The sequence below is a fragment of the Mirounga leonina genome, unplaced genomic scaffold (assembly GCF_011800145.1).
Source record: "Mirounga leonina isolate KUSES-001 unplaced genomic scaffold, KU_Mleo_1.0 Mir_165, whole genome shotgun sequence".
NCBI lineage: Eukaryota > Metazoa > Chordata > Mammalia > Carnivora > Phocidae > Mirounga > Mirounga leonina.
Window position 1 is genome coordinate 49,484,071 of NW_023270415.1, and position 12,368 is coordinate 49,496,438.

General features: G+C 33.5%; 1 protein-coding gene across 34 annotated transcripts in view; it reads left to right on the top strand.

Annotated features, from left to right (window-relative positions):
- RIMS2 (regulating synaptic membrane exocytosis 2) overlaps positions 1-12,368 on the top strand; it is a 580,329-nt gene that overhangs the window by 341,946 nt on the left and 226,015 nt on the right. For all 34 annotated transcript variants that reach the window (XM_035011697.1, XM_035011686.1, XM_035011694.1 and 31 more), the window contains 2 exons: positions 5,316-5,384; positions 11,465-11,621. In XM_035011697.1, the coding sequence (XP_034867588.1) occupies positions 5,316-5,384; positions 11,465-11,621 (226 nt within the window). The remainder of the gene's footprint in view (positions 1-5,315; positions 5,385-11,464; positions 11,622-12,368) is intronic.

A 12,368-nucleotide genomic window follows, 5' to 3' on the forward strand; every position in this document is an offset into this window, starting at 1 on the left:
TTTATGTAAATTTTCTTTAAATTGTTAACAGTTGTTATGAGTTTAATTGTGTCCCACCAAAAGTGTATGTCCTAACCCCCAGTACCTAAGGATGTGACCTTATTTGTATATAGAGTTAATACAGAAGTAATCAAGTTTTCATTTTTGAGGTCACTAAGATAGACTTAATCCAATATGACTGATGTCCTTATATAAAGTGGAAATTTGGATACAGAAAGACATGAACAGTGGGAAAACAATATGAAGACATTCAGATAGCCATGTGACTGGAGGGCTGTATCTACAAGTGAAAAGAACACTAAAGATTGCTAGCAAACACCAGAAGCTAGAAGAGACAAGGAAGGATTCTTTCCTGGAGCCATCAGAGAGAGCCTGGTACAGCTGACACCCTGATTTTGGACTTCTACTCTCCAGAACTGTGAGACAATAAATTTCCGTTGTTTTAAGTCAGCCTGTGGTTGGTCCTTTCTTACAGCAGCCCTAGGAAACTAATACAGCAGTGTTTTGTGGTTTGGAGGTGTACATGTTTCGCACATTTTTTGTTACAATGTATTCCTAGATTTTTCATGTGTTCTTGTAAGTGATAGAGGCTTTGAAATTTATTTCTAGTTGTTCATTGCTATTCTTTAAAAAATATAGTTCATTTTTGTATGTTGACTATGTATGTATTCTGCAATCTTGCTAAATTATTAGTCTTAATAAGTTTTTTATAGCTTCCTTAGGAGTTTTCATTTACATGATCATGTTACTACTTGCTTTCCAATCTATATGCCATTCATTTATTTTCCTTGCTGTATTTTACTGTAATGCAAGTGCAGTGTTGAACAGAAAGGGTTGGAGTGGGCATCCTTAGCTTATTCTTTGTTTTAGGGGGACTACATTCTATATTTCATAAGTCAGTCTGATGTGAGCTCTAGGTTTTTTGTAGATGCCCTTTATTGATTTGAGGAAATTTTCTTCAGACTAGTTAACTGAGGTATTTTATCATGAATAGGGGTAAGCATTTTCAAATGATTCTTCTACATCTATTGAAATAATTTTAAAATTGCATGTATAAATGAAATAACTCCATAAACCAATAACTAGAGTAAGCTAGAAATAGTAAGCTAGAAAGAAAAATTAGCAAATTAACCACTGTTGAAGAAAATTCCATTATAATTTTCTCTCAATCATTGATAGATCAAGCAAACAAAAATTTAGGAGAGATACAAAAGAATCAAACCATACAATTAATGAGTTTAATCTCATGGTCAAAAAAAGAACTCTGCATCTAATAGTTAATGAATTTATATTCCTGTTATATCCATGAAACATTTGTAAGGATTATTAATATATTATTTAATAATTCATTTTCTGACAAAGTTCAAAGACTTGAAGACTTGACAAATATAGGCTGTTTCCTTCAACACCAGTGTTACTATGTCAATTTTTTAAAAAAATTGATAAATCATACCCATATATTTCAAAATTTTTAAAAATAGACATTTTTACTCTAATGAACATTTCCTTCCAATATTTATTCTCTCTGCAATTATCATGTATTATTCAGACAATGGTGTCTTAGATTTAATGATGTATAGTAAATATCTTATAGACCCAAGAAGAAAATACCTAGACCTGAACTTTAAATAATACAATGCCTATAAATATTTGAGTAATGCAGGAAAGTACTCAGAGGGGGAATGCTTATGTTAGTAAAGATTAGAAGGCTGAAAATTTTGACATATTCATCTAATTTAAGAGTTTAGGAAAAATAAATAAATTTAAAGTAGAAAGAAAGAAATCATAACTGTAAGAGTAGAAATTAATAAAGTAAGAAACAAATTTCTAGTGGATAAGATTATGGAGCCTAAAAGTTAACCATTTGAAATGAATGGCAAAATAAACCTTGTGGTGAAATTTACTGACAGGATAAAAAGAAGGTACAGGATTCAAATGGACACATAAAAGACACATCAGAAAATAAATACATAATACGATAAAATTATGAACATTGTAGCAAACACTGAAAACGAACAAAGTGAACAAATCCCTGTGAAAAATATAACTTACTAAACCTTGAGTCAATAGGTCATTCAATGTCTACTGAAAATAGAAATTAGTAATTTAAAATATTTCCATGAAGGAAACACCAGATCGTGGTAGTTTTATAGATGAGTTCCATCAAAATTTCAAACAACAGATTTTTTTTTTTACAGTCCTACACAAATTTAACCAGAGAATAAAAAGACTAATTCTCAAGTTTTTATTATGCCAGTATAGCCTTGATCCTACATCAAAAGGTTAGTGAAAGAAAGGAAATTTTTAACACGTCAGAATCACTTGTAAAAAAAAAAATGTAAAAATCCTTAATGAAATATCACTGAATTTAAGAGACCTTCCTCAATCTGATAAAATGTAACATCAGCAGATATCATTTTTAATGGTAAAATACTAGAAAATTTCTATTTAAAATCAGAATTTAAAAAGGAATGTAAAATTTAACTGCTTCTTTCCAACATTGTGATTATCAGCATAGAAAGACAAGAAAAAGAAAGAAGAAAGACTTTAGGATTAGAAACATTGTCTATGGAGAAAAATCCAAATTGAACCATATAAAATTTATTAGAAGTAAAAAGAGAGAGCCTTTAACAAGGTGGTTGGTTAACATTATTTTACAATAAAGTATTTCCATATATGAGCAATTAGATTAGTAATCAGAATTTTAACAGTATTTCTTATAGCAGTGGAAATGATAAGATACAAAGGATAAATCCAACAAATGTGGGAAATTTTAATGAGCGAAGTTAAATTTCACAGAAATTTAAATGGAGAATGCCTAGCTCTTGGCTGGTAAAACAATGCTGTACTACATGCCAACGCTCCCTAAATTGATGTATTGATTCATTACAGTTCATATCAAAATTCCAGTAGGATGTTTTGTGCAATTTAATAACCTGAATCTAAAGGAAGAGCAAAGAGGAAAGATTTGAAATATGAGGGAATTTGCTTTTTGATATATAACAATATAATAACAAAGACAGTGAGTTATTGGTTTATGGATAAATGACCAGTACAAGGAAAAAGAAATAGATCCTAGCAGATAGGATACATTTATTTATGACTGAGGTGACATCACAGATCATTGGGGGAAGTGGAAATATTAAATAATGCCAAAATATGTGTTATACATATGGAAAAAGCGAAGTTGCATCCATATCTCAAACCGTACATAAACTCACTTCAAGATAGAAAAGGATGTAAATGCTAAAAACAAATTTTTTTTTAAATTTCAGAAAAAAATATGAGAATATCTGTCCATTCATAAGCTTAGGAACAATTTCTTAAACAAGACACCGAAAACACTACTTTTAAAAGAGAAGATTGATGCATTCAATGACATTAAATTAAGTACTTGAATTCATCAGGATGTTAAATGACAAGTTCCAAGTAGAGATAACATAATTGCAATATATTAAATCTCTGTAGAATTACTAGCAAAATAGATTGACTTCTATCAGGAACATAATAAGATTTGGAAGGAAGCAGCATTTACAGATCACATATACCCATCCACCCCCAACTCTATGCACAAACCCACACAAGACCACTCACAAAGGCCGATAAAATGAACTTCATTTTTTGCTGTTGTCATTCTTATTTTACACCAGAGGCAGATCTGATTCTTGACCAATACCAAAAGCATATAATCTTTAGGCCCTAGTATATGTGGCACATTAAACTATCATTACCCTGTCCTTGAGCATTTGCATTTACAAAGTGAAATCATGTTACAAGATGAGTAGCAATTCTTATTATGTCTCTCTTCAACAGCTTCTATCTGTGGTATCCTTTTTTTCCCCCAATCCATTTTGAATGTATACACTAATTCTGTAAATCATTTTGTGCTCAGTCTTTTGGGATATTGTGTGGTAATTGTAGTTTCCATATCAGTTGGGGCTGTAAGAGTCTATGATTTGATTGAGTTTAAATTTTTTAAAGGCTTTGGAAGAAAAATAGCAGTGAACCCATTCAGTGGGACCACATGATCAAAACAGATCAGTGTCTTTTATGTAACCATTAAAAGGAGGAAAACAAGAGTTCCTGGCAACAGACTCTTCCCCTTCCCAAGAGGGCAGGGGTAAATACAAACAAAAAGAGAAAAAAATGTATAGAGTATTTCTCAGAGGAAGTTGGAAATATTGGAAGGCATTTCTAGAACATTTAATTATTGCTACTTTAGACACCTTGTAAAACGTGAACTCTCAGTATTTTATATACGTTACAGGAAAGCATTTATTTTCTGATAATTGAATCTGGTCTATTTAATGAATAATGTATGGTGTAAGTAGACAGACAAAAGAAGTCATTTCTTGAAATAGCAACACTGTTTTCATTGATCATTAAGCATTTTCTGATTGTAAGGAAGGAAAAAATACTGTAATAAGGGATTCTATTGTATAAGATGTGCCTATTTTTGAGACACACGTAGGAGAAAAAATATATTAAAAAACAAATTATAACATGTTTATTTATATATGTAATATATTTCATAATTAAATGTGAAGACAATCTGCTGTAACCATCAATTCAGTGCTATTTTTGCCATAGCATGATAAACATTTTAAAATTTTGTTATAGAGGTCTTTAATTATGTTAATTATTACTGCTCTGTTAAATTTAGGCTAATTTCTTAGAAAATATAACAATTGTGTGTAATCAATACACAATTTAGATGTATTAATAAGTTTGTGGATGATTTCTCATTTTCTTTTCAAAGCAATGGAGGAACAGCTAAACTAATACTAAAAAGTAGATGGTTTAAGATCTCTTAAATTATACTTCTCCATGAGTGTGAAAAATGAAGAATTGGGTACATTTAATTTATTAGTCATGCATATTAGAAAAAGGCACATGAATGCTCTTGAAATAACATATTGTCTTGCTTTGAAATTTATATAGACTTAAATACCTTTGTCTAAAAGCATCTGAAACTGACTTAACATAGCTATTTTTAACTTAGCTTTTTGTTCAATAGATTTTATCAATCAGCATCAAATCACATACATATATTATTTAATATTATTTCAAGCTTTAAGGCATTTAGGAAATTTATTTTATCCATTTTAAGAATAATTTATTTTAAGAATAATATCTTCACATTATGAAATATGTGTAAAAATAAGCATGAGCTTATAATGACTTTCCTTCTCTCTCTATTTTTTATTCTCAAGTATTTCATTCAGATTTCTTTCGTTTGTTTTTCAGGTTGATGAGGAGTTTTCTTTTTCCTTATTAATCAGCAATTTTAATTATTGCTATTGTTTGCTTCATAGGGTCAAAAAGAATAAGTGATAGTGAAGTCTCTGACTATGACTGTGATGATGGAATTGGTATAGTATCAGGTAAGAATTTCAGAATTATTTTATAGTAATAAGGAAGGGTTATTCATCATTATCTACCAATAAACAGATTAAATAATAAATAAAATGAGAAAGAAAGAACTTGCCTCTTTATCCACCCCCCCCCAAAAAAAACAACCTTATGGCAGTTTAACCTCTTGAATAATTCCAGTTGCTGGAACTCTTGTATCAATTATTAAACTGAATATTCTACTGAAATATGTCAGATAAGTGAATACTTCTAAGTTTTCTATTTTTAAACTACTAAATAATAAGGACTTCACCATAAATTTGAAGTTATTGTATAGTTGAAACTTCTTTATACTGCATAACAGTGTGAAAAAAAATAAAATCTTTTTGACGTCACCAACATACCCAAATATGTCAAATATTTGCACTTTTTGAAATTTTTTTCATTGTTGTCATGATTATATATCAGGCACAGCTTTATTTTCAAATTATGGTATTGTAGTTTAAATTTTGCCTGATTTATGGTTGGAAATTTATCTGATGATTTAAAAAATATGAAGATGATTTCAAATCCTCGAAATCTGTTACTATTAGAAAGCTGAAGCATCACCATATTCTTTTTTTTTCATATTCTTTTTATCAACCTGAAAATCAGGATTATGGTATTGTGGTTTTTGAAATGTTATCTTTTCATAGGCTCATAACTTTAATAAATTACATTTACATAACTATCATGATAACTAAGACTTAAACGTTAATTCTATTAAAAAATACTTTTCTATGTTTTCTTTTTTTTAATGTCCTTTTTGTTTTAAGCTCCATCATTAACAGTAGTTTCAATAGAGACTAAATGCTTCAATCAATAGTTTGTCAAGTAATTTGACTGTCAGCTGAACCAAATAATCCTATATTCTCTGTGAAATTGCTCCTAAGGCATTTCGAATGTGAATTGCATATATTCATATACACAGTACCTTCTTACCCCCCATGTTAACTAGCATTTTAAACAACTAACCTAAGTCTAGACACCAGCAAATCTGTTAGTACTTTCTTCCCCATATGCCGAGATTCGTTTCCAATTGCACATTACATATCTGTCAAATTCAAAGTATCTGTTACAACCGTTCAAAACCCTTTTAACCTGAACTATCAGCCTTCTCTCAATAATGAGCAGTTTCAGCTGCTTTATTTCATTTTTCCAAGTTTACAAGGCAGATGTCTTGAAAATTAACTATGCCAGAGGGAGTATTTCCCATGTGCTTACTTACTTCATTTATTCTGATAATTCAAGTCAGAGGTACTTTTTTATATTTGCATTGCTAATGTTATTCTTCCAAGGAAATAGAAACTTTGATTGATATTGAAATTTAGGGTTCTCAGGGAAGCGACTGCTGGCATGAGTTTTGTGCCCCAGGGGTATACTGAGTAGGGAAAGAATGGTGTTGTACACCAACTATTCTTTTTTTTTTTTTATTGTGTTAATCACCATACATTGCATCATTAGTTTTTGATGTAGTGTTCCATGATTCATTGTTTGCTTATAACACCCAGTGCTCCATTCAATATGTGCCCTCTTTAATACCCATCACCAGGCTAACCTATCCCCCCTCCCTCCTCCCCTCTAGACCAACTATTCTTTGAACCAGTTGACTCACCCCACAATGCTAATAAATGGAATATATATATAAAATATGAGATTATAGCCACTTAGAATGTTAGTGTTATTTTCTACTCTGACCTGAAACAATATACAAATACATGTAAATAATTTATTTTCCATTGGGAAGGTAGAGTGACGTTTTAATAATTAACTCTTAAATGTCACATATAATATTCTGATTTCCTAAGTTAATTACCTAAATTCAATACTCATTTTTTATCACTTTGGAGTAGCTCTTTATATTATTAATAATGAATATTTTCTTAAAGCTCTTTCTTTTCAGTTTTCATGAGACTGCATTATTTGAATTTTCTTCTTGTAGTAACTCTTCCTCCTTTTCTCAATAGTCTCCTTTAAACTCCATAGTCATATCTCTTTTCTCTCTATATATTCCCTTACCTTGGATTTCAATGATGCTCCTTTTATAAATGCCTCTCAAAACTTTATTGACAGTCCTAATGCCTTTCCCAAGATTCTTTTCCACATGTGTAACTGTTTGCCTATGAGACTGAAAATACTGTTACCTCCTCGTCTCCAAACTGGTAAACCTCCTAAACTTCTCTCTTTGTAGTATACTTTTTTTCCCCCAAAGATCTAACATTTGACACTTGACACACACACACACACAGAGAGAGAGAGAGAGAGAGAGAGAGAGAGAGCACAAGCAGGGGGAGGGGCAGAAGGAGAGGGAGAAGCAGGCTTCCCACTCAGCAGGGAGCCCAATGTGGGGCTCGATCCCAGGACCCTGGGATCATGACCTGAGCCGAAGGCAGATGCTTAACCAACTGAGCCACCCAGGCACCTCTTTGTAGTATACTTTTAACTTCCTGGTGGGCTAATCAAATGTTAAGAGTCATTTATTTCTTCCCTTTTTTTGCTTTTGTATCTGATCACAAATTGTTGGTTCATACTAGAAGGTCCCCAGACTCCATTGTTGGACTTTTTTGCTGTCTACATTCACTACTCTAGTGATTGCATCTCTTTAAAGTCCCATGCCTTCATATGCTAAACTTCCCACATGTCCAGTCAAAACCACTTATTTGTATTCTAAATTTTTATTTTCTACTGACCACTTGACATCTGTGCTTGGAAATGTAGCCGTTATCTTCAGCTTAACATGTCTAAAACTGAACTCCTGATCTTTCCCACCAAACCAAGTTACTGATGGTAACTCCATTCTTTTACTTGAATTAAAATTTTACATTTGTTCTTCTCCTACTCTTCCTCCTATGTCCAACATCAAATCTTAGACAAAATTGTCCCAGTGCCTCTACCTTCAAAATATGTCCAGAATCTGATTATTTTCCATGTCTCCATTGCTGTCGTCCTGGTTCATCTCTTGCCTGACTTACTGCCTTTCTCCTTTCAGTCTGTTCTCAGCATGGCAACTGAAGAGATCCTGTTTAAAGAAGATAACTCCATAAGGGCGAAGCTTTTTGTTTGTTTTGCTCACTGTAGCTCATAGAATAACATGCTCATACAGTCATAAACACTTGTTGAATGAAAGATTGTGTAGTCTGTTGCTACTACCAGTTGTCATACTCCAAAGTTGTACCGCTAGCTATATGTGGCTATTTATATTTAAATTGATTTAAAATAAATACGTTAAAAATTCAGTTTCTCATTAACACTAGCAAGATTTCAAGTGCTCAATAGTCATGTGTGTCTAGTGGCTACCATATTGGACAGTGCTGATAGAGAACATTTTTATCATTTTAGAGAGTTCTGTTGGACAATCTGTTCTATGTTTTATAAGAGCAATTAATCTTGCTGCAACCTCTCTAACCTTTAGGTTGAATTGTATACTGCTGTCAGCTTCATATTCCTAAATTATTACTTTGATCATGAAAGATGTAGTCTTAGAGCACAGTGAGAGCATTGAGAGTGAGATAGAATTTGCTTTAAATCCCGGATCTTGTATTTGACAATTAAAATTTCTTAGCAAATTTCTTAATGTAAATTTCAGTTTCCTTAAATATAAAATGGGGCTAATATTTTTTTTAAAGATTTTAGTTATTTATTTGTCAGAGAGAGAGAGGACAAGCTGGGGGAACGGCAGGCAGAGGGAGAAGCAGCCTCCCCGCTGAGCAGGGAGCCTGATGCACGACTCTATCCCAGGACCCTGGGATCATGATCTGAGCTGAAGGCAGATGCTTAACCAACTGAGCCACCCAGGTGCTCCAAAATGGGGATAACATTATCTTCTTTGCAGAGTTGGTTCTTTCACATCGTTTATAGATTCCTGAAAAAACCTTGTGCTCTGCAAAATCATGGACTAAAAACAACAGGGCATCTGGGAATACCAGTTGGATCAGACCATTCAAAACTCATGTAGCTTTGTAATCAAAACACTAAAAATAAAAGTACAAGCACAATTTTTAAAAGTCATGTTAACTTTTAAGCAATAAAAGTAGTAAATGTGGGATTTAAAAATAAAATGAAGGTATCTAGATGGAAGGAGTATGTCTAGATGGAAAGGAGGACAAGTCTACACAGTTATGGTGTCAAGGGAAATATTCACACAGCCAGGAAGAACCCATGCAAGAAATACTTCTAAGATGGAGTTTTTTTTTGGCCAAAGTGAGCCAAAAGGAAGAACATGGGATGAATGAGCATCATATTTAGTTCTGTATTTCTCTAGCTTTCTGCATCCAACTGTGTTAATGTTCTTTGCTTTCAGCTGCTTTTATTGGTAGATAGAGTGGACACTGTTGACGCTCCCCCAGCCTCTTTAGTTCAGCTGGTTTACACATCGCCAGTGAATGTTGGCTGCTAACAACTCACAGCTGCCCCATGTTCCAGAGAATTGGCCTTAGACAAACAGAAAACAATCTCACCCCCTTCCCACTGGCAGTCTTCAGTCATGACTGGCTGACATTGGACCCTTACTTCAAAGTCAGAGCAGCTCTGGTACAATTCACAGGCCAGTGGAATCAAGCTGACATCACATTCTTACTTGGTTTCTTCGCGTGCCCTGTTCTAATTCCTTTCTCTTGAGACCACTCCTTCAGTCGTTTCTGTGCACTCAAATCTTTCTCCTGCTGCATTCCTTGGGAACCTAACTTCAGATAATACTGCAAAATGTGAACATGCTGGGAAAAATCACACATGAACCAATACTTCTGAGTTATTTCTGAGACAAATGTTGTAGCAGAACACTTTGTACAGTACTAGCAGAGGTCCTGGCACATAGTAAAAGTCAATAGCAGCCATGATGAACATGCTGAAGATAATGGTGGTGGGGCAAATACCAGTTCCTGCCCAGAAATGTTCAGGTTTTTTCCATTACAAGCCTCATGATGTTTTAGATATACACAACTTGGGTCAAACTTACTGTTTATTTCCCTACCGCTGCCCCCCATTGAACTGCGGTTTTTCTAGCAACTTTGAATTCCTTCTACTTTTCTCTCCATCAGTCAAATATCTATTGCTTCCTAAGATTCGTTTGAGTTCTATCACTTCTAATACACTTTTTCTAAGTATGTCAAATCATTGAGCTGTTTCCTTCCTCCAAACTGTTGTGTTTTTATTCTCAGGCATCTCTTGTATCTCAGCCCTGTCAATCACTATAAGAAAAACAGTTTACATAGGTACTTCAGATGGTATTCCGAATACTTTCTAATATTGTTTATCTCTTAAAGAAATAACCACAGGGGCACCTGGGTGGCTCAGTCGGTTAAGCATCTGCCTTCGGCTCAGGTCGTGATGTCAGGGTCCTGGGATCGAGTCCCACATGGAGCTCCCTGCTCAATGGGGAGGCTGCTTCTCCCTCTTCCTGCTGCTCCCCCTGCTGTGCTCTCTCTCTGTCAAATAAATAAAATCTTTAAAAAAAAGAAAAAGAAATAACCATAGACTTTTAGGAATTTTTGTAAAGTTCATAATTCTGAATATTTATAATTGTTGCAAAGTAATGAAAGCTCTTCTAGTTTATTGAAGAGATGAAAATGTTTTTAGAGTAAACTTGCCTCTTTTAGTGAGGATAACTAACTGTATATAAAAGTTTTAGCTTAGGGGCGCCTGGGTGGCTCAGTCATTAAGTGTCTGCCTTCGGCTCAGGTCATGATCCCAGGGTCCTGGGATCGAGCCCCGCGTCGGGCTCCCTGCTCAGCGGGAAGCCTGCTTCTCCCTCTCCCACTCCCCCCACTTGTGTTCCCTCTCTCGCTGTCTCTCTCTCTGTCAAATAAATAAATAAAAATCTTAAAAAAAAAAAAAGTTTTAGCCTAACTAGCACAGTGCCTTGGACATAGTAGCTATCTAAATATTTGTCATTCATTTTTAATTTAAGTGTTCACAAAATATTATTTTATGATGGTATCATGTTTTACTCATTATGCTTTACATTTAATATGTTCAGAGGCTTTCAATTTCACTAACATTTAGTTTTTTACTGAAGTACAAAATGCCAAAGGACTTAGTGAGTAGATGACTGCACTCTTCATCTTTGCACCTCTAGATTATCGACACGATGGTCGAGATCTTCAAAGCTCAACCTTATCAGTGCCGGAACAAGTAATGTCATCAAACCATTGTTCACCATCAGGATCTCCTCACCGAGTAGATGTTATAGGAAGGACTAGATCATGGTCACCCAGTGTCCCTCCTCCACAAAGGTAGGATACCATACACGTTTTCTTTGTAGGATGCTATTAAAAGCCTATTTATCACAAAGAATTCGATAATTTCTAAAGGTAATAAATTCTTGTGGGGGAAAGTGACTTAAGAAAAAACAGATATGTTCTTCTACAACCTAAATATTGAGAGTAATATGAAATATGGACTACTTTGTAACTTCGGTTGATGTATGTTTCTTTTATGTGAGAGTTCAAAATCATAAAGAAGACCCAGCTTTCAGATATGCTAAACTGAGCATATCTAGTTAGAGCCAACGAACTATACTCTTGAATGGTATAGGTATTGATAATTTAAGAAATAGAGAAAATAAACATCTGATGGGGTTTTAAAGTTAGGAGAAATCATGCAAAGAATAAAAAAAAAAGGACAGGCAGAGGGAAGAGTGACTCAGAAAATCTACAGCTCTAAGTCTTATGCCTCGTAGAAAACTCTCATCAATCCAATTAAGTACAGAAAGCTTACAGGAGTAAGAGCCATGGAAATAATATATTTACTAACAAGAAATATTGATAGAATTCACATTTTATATACTTGCAAAGTTTAAGAAAATGTGAACTCTTAGAATGATAGTTTTATAATGCCTATTTTGAATGAATAATTGATTTATTTTTAGATTTAGACTTTTTCCTTATGATTTTAATTTTATACATGGTACTGGGCTTTCTAAGAGAACTTAAGATTTGTTATATTTATGAATTTAATTTATTTAGTGTATAAAGATGTAA